Source organism: Bufo bufo, chromosome 2 (genome assembly GCF_905171765.1).
Source record: "Bufo bufo chromosome 2, aBufBuf1.1, whole genome shotgun sequence".
NCBI classification, from domain to species: domain Eukaryota; kingdom Metazoa; phylum Chordata; class Amphibia; order Anura; family Bufonidae; genus Bufo; species Bufo bufo.
Genome location: NC_053390.1, coordinates 724,092,520 through 724,109,837, shown reverse-complemented (window position 1 = coordinate 724,109,837; position 17,318 = coordinate 724,092,520). Strand labels below are relative to the sequence as shown.

Sequence of the window (17,318 nt, the reverse complement as noted above, 5' to 3'; positions counted from 1 at the left end):
CAAAAGTAGGCACATTTAAATGACCCCCTAGGTTTTCTTTATGCAGTGGACATCTACAGGAAATACAGACAAGAGGTAACCTTTATGTACTCCATTTTTGCTGTATAGTGTACCCACACAGGAGGCATAGGGCAGAGATGATGGGAGTGTGAGTAGAGGTTCCGACAGTGGTCACAGTCCTCACGGTGGTAATGGACCTCTCCAGATTTCCCTGGGTCGCTCACGATTGTTGGGAAGGGCGCATCCTTTCTTCCCCTCGAGGCACAATCTGGGTTTTAGGGTTTCCTGCCTGATGGTGGTTTGGAGTGCCCTTGGTGTTGGTGGTGTATTGTGGGGTTCAAGGCAGGTAGACGGGCAGGGAGGCATGCCCGAAAACAGTCCACAATGATGAAGCCGCTTTTGCAACAAACAATAGTTCTTTACTGGAAATAACAGTGGCAAAGCTCAAATACACATGCCCATGGTAGTAGTCACAGGCAGGCACAGTGTGGGAACATAAAGTACCCCCATGTCGTAAGCAGGTCCAAGTTGACAAGAGTTGAGGGCAACTCAAGTAGACATTGACAACTCAAGTAGACATTGACAGATACAAATAAAAATATAAAACAGCCTTTAGTACGTTGCCTTTTTACGGTGCTTTACGGATTCCAGTTGTGAAGTGGGTACAGTTAACATATACAAGTGCGTTTTTCAGGTGGACCGCGCTGCTCCAGAGCAAACAGAAAATCCTCCTTTCCGAACCAAGCAGATATAACTGGATATGGGAAAGCATTCAGATCATACAGATCCACTTTCTCCTTTCCTTTGTGCACTTCTATGGAGGATCAAGGTTGCCGCAAATAGTGAAGTACAATCACAGAAATTAAACTGCAAAGGATTTATTGTACTTACAAGATAAAAGAGGGTTACAAGCAGTGTACAAGATATCAATCACCCGACCCGGGTTTCGCTCTGAAAAGCTTCATCAGGGGTGTCTCCTCCGCCCTTTCAGGGGCGGTCTTTTTAAACCCAAAGGTGGGGATCCAGGCCCGTCCTTAATAAAGTAACCGAGTTTGATGAGCTTATCATTTGGACGAGGTTTATTGATGACTGCTTGATTATTTGGAGGGGAGAGGAACAGGGCCTTTTCGATTTTATAGGTAACCTGAATGTAAATCAATGGAATCTCTCCTTCACAAGTACAGTCAGTAAGAATATCATCAATTTCCTCGATCTAACTATATTCGTAGAAGATGACCATCTGAAGACTAAAACGTTTTTTAAGGAAAATGATGGGAATGGATATATAGATGCATCTATAGGGTGTATCGTAATTGTTCGAAACAAGAAGATTTTAAGATGCAGAGTGAGGCTATCAGTGAGAGATTTGTAGAAAAGGGATACCGTAGAGAGCATCTAGAGAAATGTAGGAAAGAAATAGAAGGAAAAAGTGAAAAAGAAGGAAGTTCGCTTAAAATAGAAAAAGATTTCCGTTTTTCTTTCATTACACAATTTACGGTGCAGGCCGGGCTTATTAAAAATGTGATAAGAAACAACTGGTTAACCCTGTAGAATGATCCGGTGTTGGGGAAAAATATCCCGGACCAACCGAGTGTGATTTTCAGGAAGGCTTTGAGTCTTCGGACTAGATTAGTTCACAGTTCAATACATGTTGAGGATCTAAGAAAAGGAAACAGATTTACCTGTTGTGGGTTCTGCCTGCCGTGTCGGAATAGGAAAAAAGAAAAAGGGACACACAGACTGTGTATTCTAATCAGAAGGATCAGGATTATAAAGTAAAGGGGCTTATTACCTGTGAGAGTGTAGGGGTGGTCTACATGTTGGAGTGTCCATGCGGCCTCCAATATGTGGGCCGGACTATGAGGAAATTAAAGGTGAGAATTCAGGAACAAAAAACGCAGGGGACATTGACAACACAAGTAGGCAGGGTTAGCAATACAATAGTGCAGCACACAGTACCAACCTGGCAGAACCAAACACCACAGTGCAGCACAATATTCTGCCCCAGCGGAACTAAATACCACAGTGTAGAACTAAATACTGTCCCAGCAGCACAAAATATCTCCCTAGAAGTACCTGACGTTCCCAGTGTTAATTAACAGTAAGAAAGTAAGGTTGTTATGTACCTGGTTGGCAGCCGCGAGGAGGGCTCAGGCCCTCCCCTGGACGTTGGCCCTCTGGGAAGTCTCCCTGTGGGGTCTCTGGCCAGTCCACCCCTTGTCACAAATTTTATTGAACATTAATCCAACAGATCTTACATGTCTTGCAGTGTTTATAGTTCTAAAGGCTGCAAATATGGTAGACGGGCTAGTTGTAATTTGTCTGAGTCAATCATCCTATATATTCCTTACTTTTTCTCTCTCTTTGATCAGTCACAAGGGTCAATATCTCTCTTTATCTCTTTCAATCTCTCTTATTCTAAAAAATGCAGCACTATGAATACCCATCTGCAGGGTATATTACCAGATCTACAGTCTGCCTCCAAAGTATGCCTGGGTCCTTTAAAACTTTCTATTCTCCTAAACAAGTGTGCTATGGAGTTATCTCTTCAGATAAGCAGTTTTTTTTAGCACGCACCTCCTCTCACTGGCTGTTATACTCCAGTATGTCTCACTTGCTTCCTCAGAGGTTGGCATAAGGCACTGTCTTACGTTAGTTCCCTTGCTGCCTGGTTTCTCCTAGGGCTACTTTTTACTTCCTCCTTTCTCACTGTCTCTACTCCAACTCACTCTAAGCTTAAACCACTCCATATGGAGAGGGTGAAGCAGCCCCACCTACCAACTGTTCCTAAGGGTCCATTCACACGTCCGCAAATGCGTCCGCATCCGTTCCGCAATATCGGGAACGGGTGCGGACCCATTCATTCTCAATGGGGCAGAAATGGATGCGGAGAGCACACTATGTGCTCTCCGCATCCGCATTTCTGGAATGGACCCTAATGGGTAGGTGTTAACTCTGTTTGCAACCTTTAGGATGGATCAAATAGAAAGACATTTTAACCCCTTGTGCAGTGGGCTGCCAGCGCTCTGCATTTATTCAGTGGTCTTCAAAGCCTCATTATAGTCAGCATCTATCACTTTCAAATTTTTGAAGAAGATCCATAAGCTAACATGAGCTAGACTACGACATAAAGTAACACCAGTCAGGGAAACCAAAATTTTATTTATTTATTTATTTATTTCAAACGTGAACTTTTATTAATTTTATGTAATTAATACATAAGAAAAATATCAAAACCTGAGAAACTAATCATCAATCTCCTCCATCCAATAACAATGTAAGACAAATGGACTGTGATTAGATTCAAATCTGGATTACAAAAGACAGAAGAACATTAAAAAGTAGGCCAAGTAGAACATAAATTGGTGGACACAGAATACAGTACGTTATTTGTATAAAGTAGCATATGTAGGGCATATTCTATTAATACAAAGTACTATGGCCTCATTTATCAAAGTATCTAAAAGAATAACTGGCTATGTTGCCCATAGCACCTAATCACAATGCTGAGCTCATTTTCCAGAGCAATTTAAAGTTGTTGTCCGTGACATTAAAGGGTTTATCCAAGATTTTATATTAATGGTCTATGCTCAGGATAGGTCATCAAAATCTGATCAGTGGGTGTCCAACTCCCGACGCCCCTGCTGTTTTAGGAGGCCACTGTGGTTGTGCTTGGTATTGCAGCTCAGGCCCATTCACTTGAATGGGACTGAGCTGTGCCTAGGCCCTGTGACCGATGAATGTGACATTATTGATTGTCGATGGTGCTGGTAACATTATTCACCTGATGAAGGGGAATTTGTCCCCGAAACGTTTAGTGAGCTTGCAATAAATATTTCTGAAGATACGACATAAGCACCTGGTTGGTTCCTTGCGCCGAGGGATGTTCTTTCTTTCTACTTTACAATCTGATATTGATGACTTTTAGCTTAGAATCCCATGCCTGCCGCTGCCTCACTCTCCCGCGCGCTGTCTTGCTTATCCTCCTTGTCCTGCCTAGTGGCCCAGTTGCTGCCCTTATACTTCCTTGCCCACGAAGGGCCCAGCCACCAGGATCTTATTCTGCTCCTACAGGCCGCAGTCTTTTGGCGCAGGCACTTCTAGGCCTAGAGTCCTCTGCCCACCCATAGGGTGTGTGCGCACTTCCTCGCTTTTAAATGGCCAGTGCGCACATCTTTATTCTTCCCCAGCCTATGGCTGGAGGTCTCTGAGAATTTTAGATGCCTTCCACATTTGGAGGATGCCTGAGCTTAGGTTCTTAGTTTTCTAGTTTAACCAGTGAAAGAGTGCTATTCTGACTGTCCACCCATGTACAGAACTTCTACCTGTTAGGTGATTCTGATACTCTGCTGCCTGCTTTGACCTTTTTGTTTTGTTTTTCAGAATTGCTACCTGCGTTGACCTCAGATTAGTTTTTCAGAATTGCACAAACTCTGCCTGTCCTGCTCTCTGCCTGTTAAATGACTACAAGTATTGCCTGATCACTTGGTGCTTTAAATCGGTGTATCTCACACTCGTGGGTCAGCTGCAACCTACTGTGGGACTATTCCCAGAGGTAGCGCCTTAGTTCATAACAATGACCTATCCTGAAGATAGGTCATCAATATCAAAATCCTGGACAACCCCTTTAAGGAATGAACACTGAGCTCTGGGTGCAGACATGTCAACCTAGAAGAGTCCTTTACAGGGTGATACTTGATCATTGGGTCATGGCAAAAAATTGATTGGTATTTTCTAGCAGAATTGCTTATATAAAAGGGCTTGGATAACTTACAACAGATGATCTGTAACAAGGCTCCCACCTCCATAGTAGCCAACATAATCAACCATTTAAACCCCACCACCGAGACCTCTTCCACAATGCTCATGCAACAGGTGCAAACTGTGTACTTTGAGGTAAATCTGCACTGCTCCCTTTCCACCTATTTCCCAGGACTGTTGACAACTATGCACCATCTATAATACTGGTATCTTAATATCTGATATCAAAGCTAATATGTATCAGCAATATTTAAATACAGATCAGTTTGATGCCTAATGTATGTTGTACATACCAAACCAGTATCTGATATGTGTTATACCTTTTGCAATATAAACCACTTTGTTAGTATCAGGCCTCATGCACACGGCCATCGCCCAGCCGTGCCCGTATTGCAGCCCGCAAACAGCCGGTCCGCTATAAACGGGGCATCGGGGAAGGAGCGGAGCGTAAGGGAGGCATGGAAGCACTACGTGCCTCCACACCGCTAAAGAAATGTTCTATATTTTTGCTGTGTGGATGGATCACGGACCCAAGTTGAATGGGTCTGAATCCGTCTGCGGCAACCACATGGATGGTGCCTGTGCATTAGGTACCGCAAATTGCGGTCTCCAATGCACGGAACAGCCGTTAGTGTGCATGGGGCCTTATACTGTAGATCAGTATCATGTCCAGGAAAAGACACTGACAAATTCCAAATGGGCTCGCCAAATTAATCTCAATGTAGGCACTAGGCAGGTTGTCCACACACAAATCAATGTAAAATGTCAGAACCAACGTGTCTTCTCTCAAAGTCACAAATATTGAGGAGGCCTACTATGAAGTCCTACAGCAGTTAACCTCTTGCTTGTTGTGACAGGCAAGACTGCAGTACAGTGAAGTAGTGTTTAACTCAGGCTGGATATAGTGCCCATACTTTTTGTACATTTTAAAGATTGAAAATTCCTCAACACTTATTTCTTGGAAATTTCATGCCTAATGGCTTTCGAATAATATTTTCCTTGTAGAGCCTCCAAGTTTGCAGGGTGGCGTAGCATTCTCTGATCTTTGTCTCTGTTGGGAAACTGTGCACCAACTCTTGCGCAATCTGTCTAGCCTTTTCAGGTGCTTCAGCCAGGAAAAGTTTTGTTGGAATAAAAATGCAGTCAGCTCCTTCACTTATCTGTTAAACAAAAATTATTGTCATCCAAAAATAACCAATTAATTGCAGAATTGTCCATAGTGTCAAGTAGAAGTTGGAATATGCATCTACTGTATGTAGTACTTGTGTAGGTCTCAACTTTCTGTTCTGTGCATGGTAATGTTCAGGTTAGTGGACTGAAAGTAATGGTCATTAATGAACATTCTGGCTACATTGATCCTCAGAAATATTTTTTGATGAATAGAAAGTTGAAGGGTATCTGTCACCCCCATTCCTGATTGACTGATTCCATTAGTTTCAGCTCTGATATGCTATTGTATTGAGGCTAGGTACTGTCCAGGGGTGGTACCCAGAACTGATTTTTAACAGGAAGCAGACCACAGTGATATGACAGTGTGCAGTCACTGAGGATCTACATCAATCTAGATCAAAAAGATTTGAAGATTTTTTAAGAATTATTTTTTGTTGAGTTATTACAGTTGTCAACATTTTAAAACCTTTTACGAGGGAGGAAGCAGTTTTGGGTCAAGGATCCTGGGGCTGGGCAGAGACTGTAAATAACTCGGGTGCCTTAAAATAGGGTCAGAATGGGGTACAATAACAGTGAGAACTCCCCTTACTAGATCCCCCTGAAAAATTTTGATTCTGATGTAAAGTTTTTTGATACAGTTTTGTGAGCCAAAGCCAGAAGTGGGTTAAAAAGGAATGGGAAATATAATGGAACAGCTTATACTTCGCTTTTCTTCTGAGACCACTTCTGTCTTTGGCAAAAAAAAAAAAAAGAATTAAAAATTGTCACAAAATGTTGGTGTGACACCACCCTAAATGAGTTATCCCACAAAAAGTTTTTGTCACCTATCCATGTCAAACCAATAATGAAGGTCCCCAAGTGCCCTATCTGAATGAAGCGCTAATGCATATGCCAGTACACTGCTCCATTAACTTCTATGGGACTGATGTAGATTGTGCTCCGTCAATCTCATAGATGTAAATAACAGTGCACCAACATACGCACTACTACTCCATTAAGACAGGGCACTCGGGGACCTTCATTCTTGCGATCACTGAGGGTCCCAGCAGTTGGACCCCCATTGATCTGACATTTATCACCTATCACCACATAGGTGAATGCTGTTCACGGGATTGTGTATAGTATATAAGGGCTATAAACTTTTGCCCACACATAGTGTCTTAAGAAAATGACCAATTGTCTTTACATTTTTTTGGGGTGATTTCATTTTTCCATGTCACTATCTATGTTGAAAAATTCCTATATCATGCAGTTTTTGTACTGGCTACTAGGCCTAAGGGCTCTTGCACACAAACGTGTGCCAGTCCGGTCCGCAATGCAGGAACACCGACCATATGGCTGCTGTATCGGAGACAGAACCCATTCACTTGAATGGGGTCCGGGATCTGCATCTGACGGTCCACACCTCAAAAAAGTAGTCATGCACTACTTTTTATGCGGTGCGGCGGCACAGACAGAAACCCCACGGAAGCACTCCATAGTGCTTCTGTGGGGTTCCGTGCCTCCGGTTTGCACCGACCTTGAATAGTCCACACCCATGATGTGGTGCACAAACCGCCGGTGCCCATATACTGCAGACATGCTGTTTGTGGTCTGCAATACGGGCACGGCCAGGCAACGGCCCTGTGCATGAGCCCTAAATATGTGAAGACTTCCTCTTCTGTACAGGTAACTTTACAGCAGTTGTCTTATTATCATCACAGGCAGGATTACAGTGACAGATAGATAGACAGACAGATTGATCAATCTAGATCAGAAATTAGAAAAAATTGATTTTACATTAAAAATAAATATTTTAGGGTACTTTCACACTAGCGTTATTCTTTTCCGGTATTGAGTTCCGTCACAGGGAGCATTTCGTTCAGTATGCATCAGGATGCATCAGTTCAGTCCCTCTTACGTTTTTTGGCCAGAGAAAATACCGCAGCATGCTGTATTTTTCTCTCCGGCTAAAAATCCTGAACACTTGCCGGAATGCCGGATCCGGCATTAATTTCCATTGAAATGTATTAGTGCATTAAAATTGCCGCATTGATGGATCCGTTCTTCCGGTCCGCGCATGCGCAGACCTTTAAATCTGTGGGGGGAAGAAATACCGGATCCGTTTTTCCGGATGACACCAGAGAGACGGATCCAGGATTTCAATGCATTTTTCAGACGGATCCGCATCCGGATCCATCTGACAAATGTCATCCGTTTGCGTCCAGATTGCCGGAACTGCCTGCCGGAATCCTCTGCTGCAAGTGCGAAAGTACCCTAAGGCCTCTTTCACACGGGCGTTGCGGAAAAATGTCCGGGTGCGTTGCGGGAACACCCGCGATTTTTCCGCGCGAGTGCAAAACCTTGTAATGCGTTTTGCACTCGCGTGAGAAAAATCGCGCGTGTTTGGTACCCAAACCCGAACTTCTTCACAGAAGTTCGGGCTTGGGATCGGTGTTCTGTAAATAGTATTATTTTCCCTTATAACATGGTTATAAGGGAAAATAATAGCATTCTGAATGCAGAATGCTAAGTAAAACAGGGCTGGAGGGGGTTAAAAAAAATAAAAAATCATTTAACTCACCTTAATCCACTTGCTCGCGATGCCGGGCATCTCCGTCTGACTCTTTTAAATGAGTTAAATGACTTTTTATTTTTTTTTAACCCCTCCAGCCCTGTTTTACTATGCATTCTGTATTCAGAATGCTATTATTTTCCCTTATAACCATGTTATAAGGGAAAATAATAAGGTTCGGGTCTCCATCCCGATCGTCTCCTAGAAACCGTGCGTGAAAATCGCACCGCATCCGCACTTGCTTGCGGATGCTTGCGATTTTCACGCAACCCCATTCATTTCTATGGGGCCTGCGTTACGTGAAAAACGCACAAAGAGGAGCATGCTGCGATTTTCACGCAACGCAAAAGTGATGCGTGAAAATCACCGCTCGTGTGCACAGCCCCATAGAAATGAATGGGTCAGTATTCAGTGCGGGTGCAATGCGTTCACCTCCCGCATCGCATCCGCGCGGAATACTCGCTCGTGTGAAAGGGGCCTAAGGCCTCTTTCACACTTGCGTTGTTGGGATCCGGCATGCACTTCCGTTGCCGGAGGTGCCTGCCGGATCCGGAAAAACGCAAGTGTACTGAAAGCATTTGAAGACGGAACCGTCTTCCAAATGCTTTCAGTGTTACTATGGCACCCAGGACGCTATTAAGGTCCTGGTTGCCATAGTAGGAGCGGGGAGCGGGGGAGCGGTATACTTACAGTCCGTGCGGCTCCCGGGGCGCTCCAGAATGACGTCAGAGCGCCCCATGCGCATGGATGACGTGATTACATGGATCACGTGATCCATGCGCTTGGGGCGCCCTGACGTCACTCTGGAGCGCCCGGGGAGCCGCACGGACGGTAAGTACACTGCTCCCCCGCTCCCCACTACACTTACCATGGCTGTCAGGACTTTAGCGTCCCGGCAGCCATGGTAACCACTCTGAAAAAGCTAAATGTCGGCTCCGGCAATGTGCCGAAACGACGTTTAGCTTAAGGCCGGATCCGGATCAATGCCTTCCAATGGGCATTAATTCCGGATCCGGCCTTGCGGCAAGTGTTCCGGATTTTTGGCCGGAGCAAAAAGCGCAGCATGCTGCGGTATTTTCTCCGGCCAACAAACGTTCCGTACCGGAACTGAAGACGTCCTGATGCATCCTGAACGGATTACTCTCCATTCAGAATGCATTAGGATAATCCTGATCAGGATTCTTCCGGCATAGAGCCCCGACGACGGAACTCTATGCCGGAAGACAAGAACGCAAGTGTGAAAGAGCCCTAAGTCATGTACTTGATATATCATATTATTGAATGTATATTAAACAGCGCTTCCTGAAGAACCTTACAATGTAAGAGCAGAAATGACAGGCTGAGCACACTGGAGAGATGGTCGTTTGCTGCTGTGCTAATTGCATCAGAAATGAGACCCAAGGGATCTCATTATTTATCAATATGGCAATTAAAATATTCAGGATAGTCAGTTTGTAGACATTTATGGCTTCCGGATCTCAGTAATAATGTTATTAAAGTGTGCTTGTTACTGCTGAATCACTGCTGATTTCTCTAGATTCAATTCAACAATTTTACACGGTTTTTAAAATTCTAAGTGAGGGAAATCGACAGAACTTCTGCATGTCTTAGGCCTCTTTCAGACGGGCGTTGCGGGAAAATGTGCGGGTGCGTTACCGGAACACCGACGATTTTTCCGCGCGAGTGCAAAACATTGTAATGCGTTTTGCACGCGCGTGGTACCCAAACCCGAACTTCTTCACAGAAGTTCGGGCTTGGGATCGGTGTTCTGTAGACTGTATTATTTTTCCTTATAACATGGTTATAAGGGAAAATAATAGCATTCTGAATACAGAATGCATAGTAAAATAGCGCTGGAGGGGTTAAAAAATAAAAATAAAAATTTAACTCACCTTAATCCACTGCGCTGCCGGCATCTCGTCTGTCTCCTTCTTTGCTGAACAGGACCTGTGGTGACGTCACTCCGGTCATCACATGACCCATCACCATGGTAAAAGATCATGTGATGGATCATGTGATGACACTAGAGACGTCACCACAGGTCCTGGAATGAATGCTCACCACAGGTCCTGTTCAGCAAAGAAGGAGACAGACGAGATGCCGGCAGCGCGAGCAAGTGGATTAAGGTGAGTTAAATTATTTTTTATTTTTTTCTAACCCCTCCAGCCCTATTTTACTTTGCATTCTGTATTCAGAATGCTATTATTTTCCCTTATAACCATGTTATAAGGGAAAATTATAATGATTGGGTCTGCATCCCGATCGTCTCCTAGCAACCGTGCGTGAAAATCGCACCGCATCCGCACTTGCTTGCGGATGCTTGCGATTTTCATGCAACCCCATTCACTTCTATGGGGCCTGCGTTGCGTGAAAAACGCAGAATATAGAGCATGCTGCGATTTTCACGCAACGCACAAGTGATGCGTGAAAATCACCGCTCATGTCAACAGCCCCATAGAAATGAATGGGTCGGTATCCAGTGCGGGTGCAATGCGTTTAACTCACGCATCGCATCCGCGCGGAATACTCGCCTGTGTGAAAGGGGCCTTAGACCCTATGCTGACAACCATATCCGTTTTGTGGTCTGCAAATCTTAGGCCTCTTTCACACGAGCATGATGGATTCGGTCTGGATGCGTTCAGTGAAACTCGCACCATTTTGCAAGCAAGTTCATTCAGTTTTGTCTGCGATTGCGTTCAGTTTTTTCCGTGTGGGTCCAATGCGTTTTGATGCGTTTTTCACGCGCGTGATAAAAACTGAAGGTTTACAAACAACATCTCTTAGTAACCATCAGTGAAAAACGCATTGCATCCGCACTTGCTTGCGGATGCAATGCATTTTTTACTGAAGCCCCATTCATTCAATGGGGCCAGGGCTGCGTGAAAAACGCAGAACATAGAGCATGCTGCGTTTTTCACGCAATGCAGAACTGATGCATGAAAAAAAAACACTCATGTACACAGACCCATTGAAATGAACGGGTCAGGATTCAGTGCGGGTGCTATACGTTCACGTCATGCATTGCACCCGCGCGGAAAACTCACTCATGTGAAAGGGGCCTTAGATCCTCAAAACACAGCTACCAACCATGTGTGTCCCCCAGACGTCCCGCCCTATGTTAAGAATGTCTACTCTTTCTTTTTTGCGGGACGGTGGAACAAACAGATGCGGTGTGCTGTCCTCATTTTTTGTGACTTTGCTGAAATGAATGTATCTGCATCCGATCCACAAAAAAAAGGGGAGCGGATGCAGACCAAAAATACAGTCGTGTGCATGGGGCCTTAGGCTAAGGCCTCCTGCACACGGCCGTTTTTTTTTTTTCCCGTTTACTGGCCCTTTTTAGCGTTCCGTATACAGTCCGTATGCGGAACCATTCATTTCAATGGTTCCGCAAAAAAAACAGAATGTACTCCGTATGCATTCCGTTTTCGTATTTCCGTTTTTCCGTTCTAACATAGAACATGTCCTTTTATTGCCCGCAAATCACGTTCCGTGGCTCCATTCAAGTCAATGGGTCCGCAAAAAAAACGTTCCGTTTTTTGCTGAACCATCTATTGAAAATTTAGGCCCAGCCCAATTTTATCTATGTAATTACTGTATACTGTATATGCCATACGGAAAAACGGAACGGAAAAACGGAACGGAAACACAACGGAAACAAAAAACGGAACCACGGATCCATGAAAAACGGACCGCAAAACACTGAAAAAGCCATACGGTCGTGTGCAATAGGCCTAAGTTGCATGTGAACAGAGTTAAAATTATGGTTGCAACATGACAAATTTTTTGCTATGGAGAAAAAATCTCAAGCGATAAGCGATAAAGTGACTATATGTTTTTTTTTTTTAATTTTACTGGAAGTGTGCCTCTATTTACATGTGAGTCCATGTTGCTGTTGAGCTCTACGCTAACAGAAGCAAAATAAGGTAGTTACTGGCGATGCTCGGTTTGGGAAACCCCACATGACCGCGTCTCTTTACTATTTCAGAATTTAAAGTGCTACATTGATATAGGCAAAGTTAAAAGCAGCCTCTCACCATAAAATAGTCTCTTTAAGATAAACAGTTTTCCCCACAAATGACATTTATCATCAAACAATAGGATAATGAATGAGTGGCACGTGGGTACGCAGACCTCCCAACTTTGTAAACGAATAAAGAGGGACAGCACATTTTTTCCACACTAGGCCACGCCTCTAACTCAGCCTAAAACATAACTATACACCTAATGCCACTCAGTCCCCTTAATGCCTCCAGATAGTAATTGTCCCCCCTTCATGCCACCGCACAGTATTTATGCCCACATTGTGTCTTAACAGAATTATGCCCACATTGTTCCCCCAGTAATATACCCACATTGTGCCCCCTGTAATATGTCCAGCTGTGCCCACAGTAATATTCCCACATTGTGCCCCCCGTAATATGCCCAGCTGTGCCCCCAAGTAATATGCCCACATTATGCACCCAGTAATATGCCCACACTGTGCCCCCCAGTAATATGTCCACATTATGCCCCCAGTAATGTACCCACATTGTGACCCCCAGTAATATGCCCACATTATGCACCCAGTAATATGCCCACACTGTGCCCCCCAGTAATATGTCCACATTATGCCCCCAGTAATGTACCCACATTGTGACCCCCAGTAATATGCCCACATTGTGCCCCTCACAGAAAATGAAAAAAATAAACAGAACATACAGGTGAAACTCGAAAAATTTGAATATTGTGCAAAATTCATTTATTTCAGTAATGCAACTTAAAAGGTGAACCTAACATATGAGACAGACTCATTACATGCAAAGTGAGATATTTCAAGCCTTTATTTGTTATAAGGGTCCACTCACACGTCCGCAAAATGGGTACGGACCCATTCATTTTCAATGGGGCCGGAATGTGCTGTCCGCATCCGCGGATCCGCACTTCTGTTCCGCCAAAAAAATAGAACATGTCCTATTCTTGTCCGCAATTGCGCTTTCTATGAGAGTGATGGCGATGTGCGGTCCGCAAAATGCGGAAAGCACATTACTGGTGTCCATGTTTTGCGGATCCGCAAAACACATACGTACGTGTGAATGGACCCTAATTTGGATGATTACGGCTTACAGCTTATGAAACCCCAAAGTCACAATTTTGAGGTCTCCTTTGCTCAGGGGGTATGGATTAATTAGCTGACTAGAGTGTGACACTTTGAGCCGAGAATATTGAACCTTTTCACAAAATTCGAATTTTAAGTTGCATTACTGAAATAAATGGACTTTTGCACGATATTCTAATTTTTCGAGTTTCACCTGTACTTACCTTCTTCCTAGCAGCAGCAGCAGCAGCAGGACATCGGCTGCTCTTGTCTGTGAAGGAGGCGGACTGAGGCTGACTGCCGGCCGGCCACGCGCCCCCACCTCCTCCCGCACAGACCAGAGGAGTGAAGAGCCTGCAGGGGGGAGGGATGATGAAGCAGGGAGCCGCTTCCTATTGAAGCCGGGACAGCTGCCAGAAAGCGGGACATACCTCCCCCGTACCGGGACAGCCACTGTAATCTGGGACTGTCCCGCCGGACATTGTCTAGGACATTGTTCTTCTGTGGGGTTTGTTGTTAAGACACCAGTCTTAAAGGGGTTGTCCAGGATAAGAAAAACATGGCAGCTTTATTCCAAAAACAGCTCCTCATCTGTCCAAGGGTTGTGCCTGGTATTGTAGTTCAGCTCCACTGAAGTGAACTGAGCCACCATGTTTTTCTTTGTTAAGGGCATCACTTTAGTGCACCCCCCTATATATTTTTCATTCTTCTGCCCAATGACCCATCTTAGACAATTAATATAGGTGAGATGGATCATGTGAAATACAATCATACTAGAATGAATATCTGTGGGACATTATGACTTCTAGTGCACCTGACCAAGTGAGAAAATGAGGAATGCTAATGTATGCACTTATTATCACTTGCAAGGCATTGCTGATATGTCTTAAGCTTTGTGTTTTTCCCATTATATGTATGGGACACCTAAAGGTCCAGTCATAATCTTACCTGTAAATACTTACCAGGCTGTAGTGTAGATTGGAGGACCTGAACATTGTTTCTGCCAGTCCCTGCGAGCGACAACAAAATAATATACAATCTCAGTATACTAAAGGACACCAACCTTAAAGTCCAACATCTAGTTCATAAAATTAGTATAGCATAGCTTTCCAGAATGTATTTTTTTTTTCTTTTTCTTGTAGGACCACACTTAAAGGGGCTGTGCCATGAACAATATTCAATACAAAACCGCACCTGGATCTATTTAGTATAGCCACTGAGTTATTCAATGAAATCTATCTGTATAGCGCCACCTACTGTTTGTTCTTTTCCCTATTTTTTGTCCACCTCACTGATGTGGTCGAACGCACTAAGTTTTAATCTTCAACTGCCCCCAGCCTTGTCTTCTGTTAGAAGCTCTGGCAGTTACAGGGAAAGAGCTACAGCAGAAAGGACACAACCCCTGATCTACCAGACTGAAGAGAATATAGCAGAGCAACTGGAGCAATGAATGAGGAGATCTCTGGATCTATGTGAGGTACAGGGCTGGTTCTGACTTTGTTAGAAAGAGACTGTCATGTACTATATACACGGAACAAAAATATAAGCGCAACACTTTCGATTTTGCTCCCATTTTGCATGAGCTGAACTCAAAGATCTGAGTTTCTATTATGCAGGCCCCACAAAGTGACTTCAGACCTGAACTGGTCCTTAAAAAGTGGGTTTTGGAAATTTTCTTAACAATTTTTAGAATTGCTTCAAAAATTCTAAGCCTTCTAACGACCCCAAAAAATAAAATGACATTTACAAAATGATGCAAACATAAAGTAGACATATGGGGAATGTTAAGTAATAAATATTTTATTACATTGTATGCTGTTCTTTAATCTACCATCTACAAGGACACCCAAATCTTTCTCTATAAGTGACCCCCCTAGTGTTACATCCCCTAGGACATATGAAGCACAAAGATTATTGCTACCAAGATGAAGAACTTTACATTTGTCCACATTGAACCTCATTTGCCAAGTTGATGCCCAATCACTCAGATTGTTCAAGTCAGCTTGCATTTTATGGACATCTTCCATAGACTGCACAGTTCTACATAACTTAGTGCCATCTGCAAAAATAGAAATTGTGTTATTAATCCCGTCATCTATATAATTTATTAATAAATTAAATAATAAAGGACCCAGCACTGAACCTTGGGGTACACCACTTATAACCCGGGACCATTCTGAATAGGAATCATTGACCACAACTCTCTGGACACGCTCCTTCAACCTGTTTTCAATTCAATTACAAACTATACTTTCCAAGCCTATAGACCTTACTTTACCTATTAAATGTCTATGAGGGACAGTATCAAAAACCTTTGCAAAATCCAGAAACACTACATCCACAGCTGCCCCTCTGTCCAGGCTACTCACCTTCTCATAAAAACAAATCAGGTTAGTCTGAGAACTTCTGTCCTTGGTAAACCCATGCTGGTTATCACTTATAATATTATTTACAGTTACATACTTTTGTATATAGTTCCTTAAGAGTCCTTCAAACATTTTTCCCACAACAGAAGTTAAACTAACTGATCTATAATTACCTGTGGAGGACCTAGATCCTTTTTTGAATATGGGTACCACATTTGCTTTGCGCCAATCACTTGGCACTGTACCAGTACCTAGAGAATCTTTAAAAATTATAAACAGGGGCACAGCAATGACTGAACTGAGCTCTTTAAGAACTCTTGGGTGTAATCCATCCGGACCTGGAGCCTTGTTCACATTTACCTTATTTAACTTAGCTTGGACCATATCTACAGTTAGCCAATTGAGTATATTACTGGATGTACTAACAGCCCCAGTACCACATATATCAGCTCCTTTCTCTTCTTTTGTATATACAGAGCAACTCTGTCTTTTCCTTATGACTAACCCCCCTTTACAATTATTTAGGGAACCTACCTGTTCAGACCTTGGTTTTTTAGCATTTATATATTTAAAAAAAAAATTGGGATTTGTTTTGCTCTCTGCTGTTCGTTTTGTATTTTTACAAATTTTATCTCCGTTTTACAGATTTTATTAAGCCCTTTATAAACTTCAAAGGCTACATCTGACCCCTCAGATTTGTATTTTTTAAATACCCTTTTTTGGAATTTATTGCCCATTTTACAGTAGCTGTACGCCAAATTCATTGTTTTTGCTTTTCCTGACAGAGTTTGCTTCTTATAGTGTAGGGCAGGCATCCTCAAACTGCGGCCCTCCAGCTGTTGCAAAACTACAACTCCCAGCATGCCCGAACAACCTACAGGTATCAGCCTACAGCAGGGCATTGTGGGAGTTGTAGTTTTACAACAGCTGGAGGGCCGCAGTTTGAGGATGCCTAGTGTAGGGGGAATATAATTATATTGTGATCACTATTACCTAGTGTTTCTCAAACAGTAACATTTCCAACAAGCTCTGCATCATTAGAAATTACCAGATCCAACAGAGCATTGCTCCTAGTGGGAGCTTCTATAAACTGGCCCATAATGTTGTCCTGCATCAAGTTGAGGAATCTTCTCCCCTTTGCGGTTGAGGCAGAAGCATGACCCCAGTCAATGTCTGGGAAGTTAAAATCTCCCATTATGACCACTGTACCAGCCTGTGCAGCCTGCTCTATTTGGTTATACAGTTGAGCTTCTATCTCCTCTGTGATGTTATGGGGTCTATAGATTACACCAAGTATTATTTTTTCAGTGTTTATATCCCTTTAAACTTCCACCCATAAGGTTTCCACATCCTCACCCACAATTGCCTCTTTCACACTTGTCTTCAGATC

At 43.4% G+C, this 17,318-nt stretch overlaps 1 protein-coding gene across 1 annotated transcript in view; it reads right to left on the bottom strand.

Annotated features, from left to right (window-relative positions):
* Positions 1 to 5,705: 5,705 nt before the first annotated feature.
* LOC120991019 overlaps positions 5,706 to 17,318 on the bottom strand; it is a 128,510-nt gene continuing 116,897 nt past the window's right edge. Inside the window, exons 16-17 of the mRNA XM_040419908.1 lie at positions 14,525 to 14,572; positions 5,706 to 5,921 (exon numbers count right to left, since the gene is read on the bottom strand). Coding sequence (XP_040275842.1) covers positions 5,706 to 5,921; positions 14,525 to 14,572 — 264 coding nt within the window. The remainder of the gene's footprint in view (positions 5,922 to 14,524; positions 14,573 to 17,318) is intronic.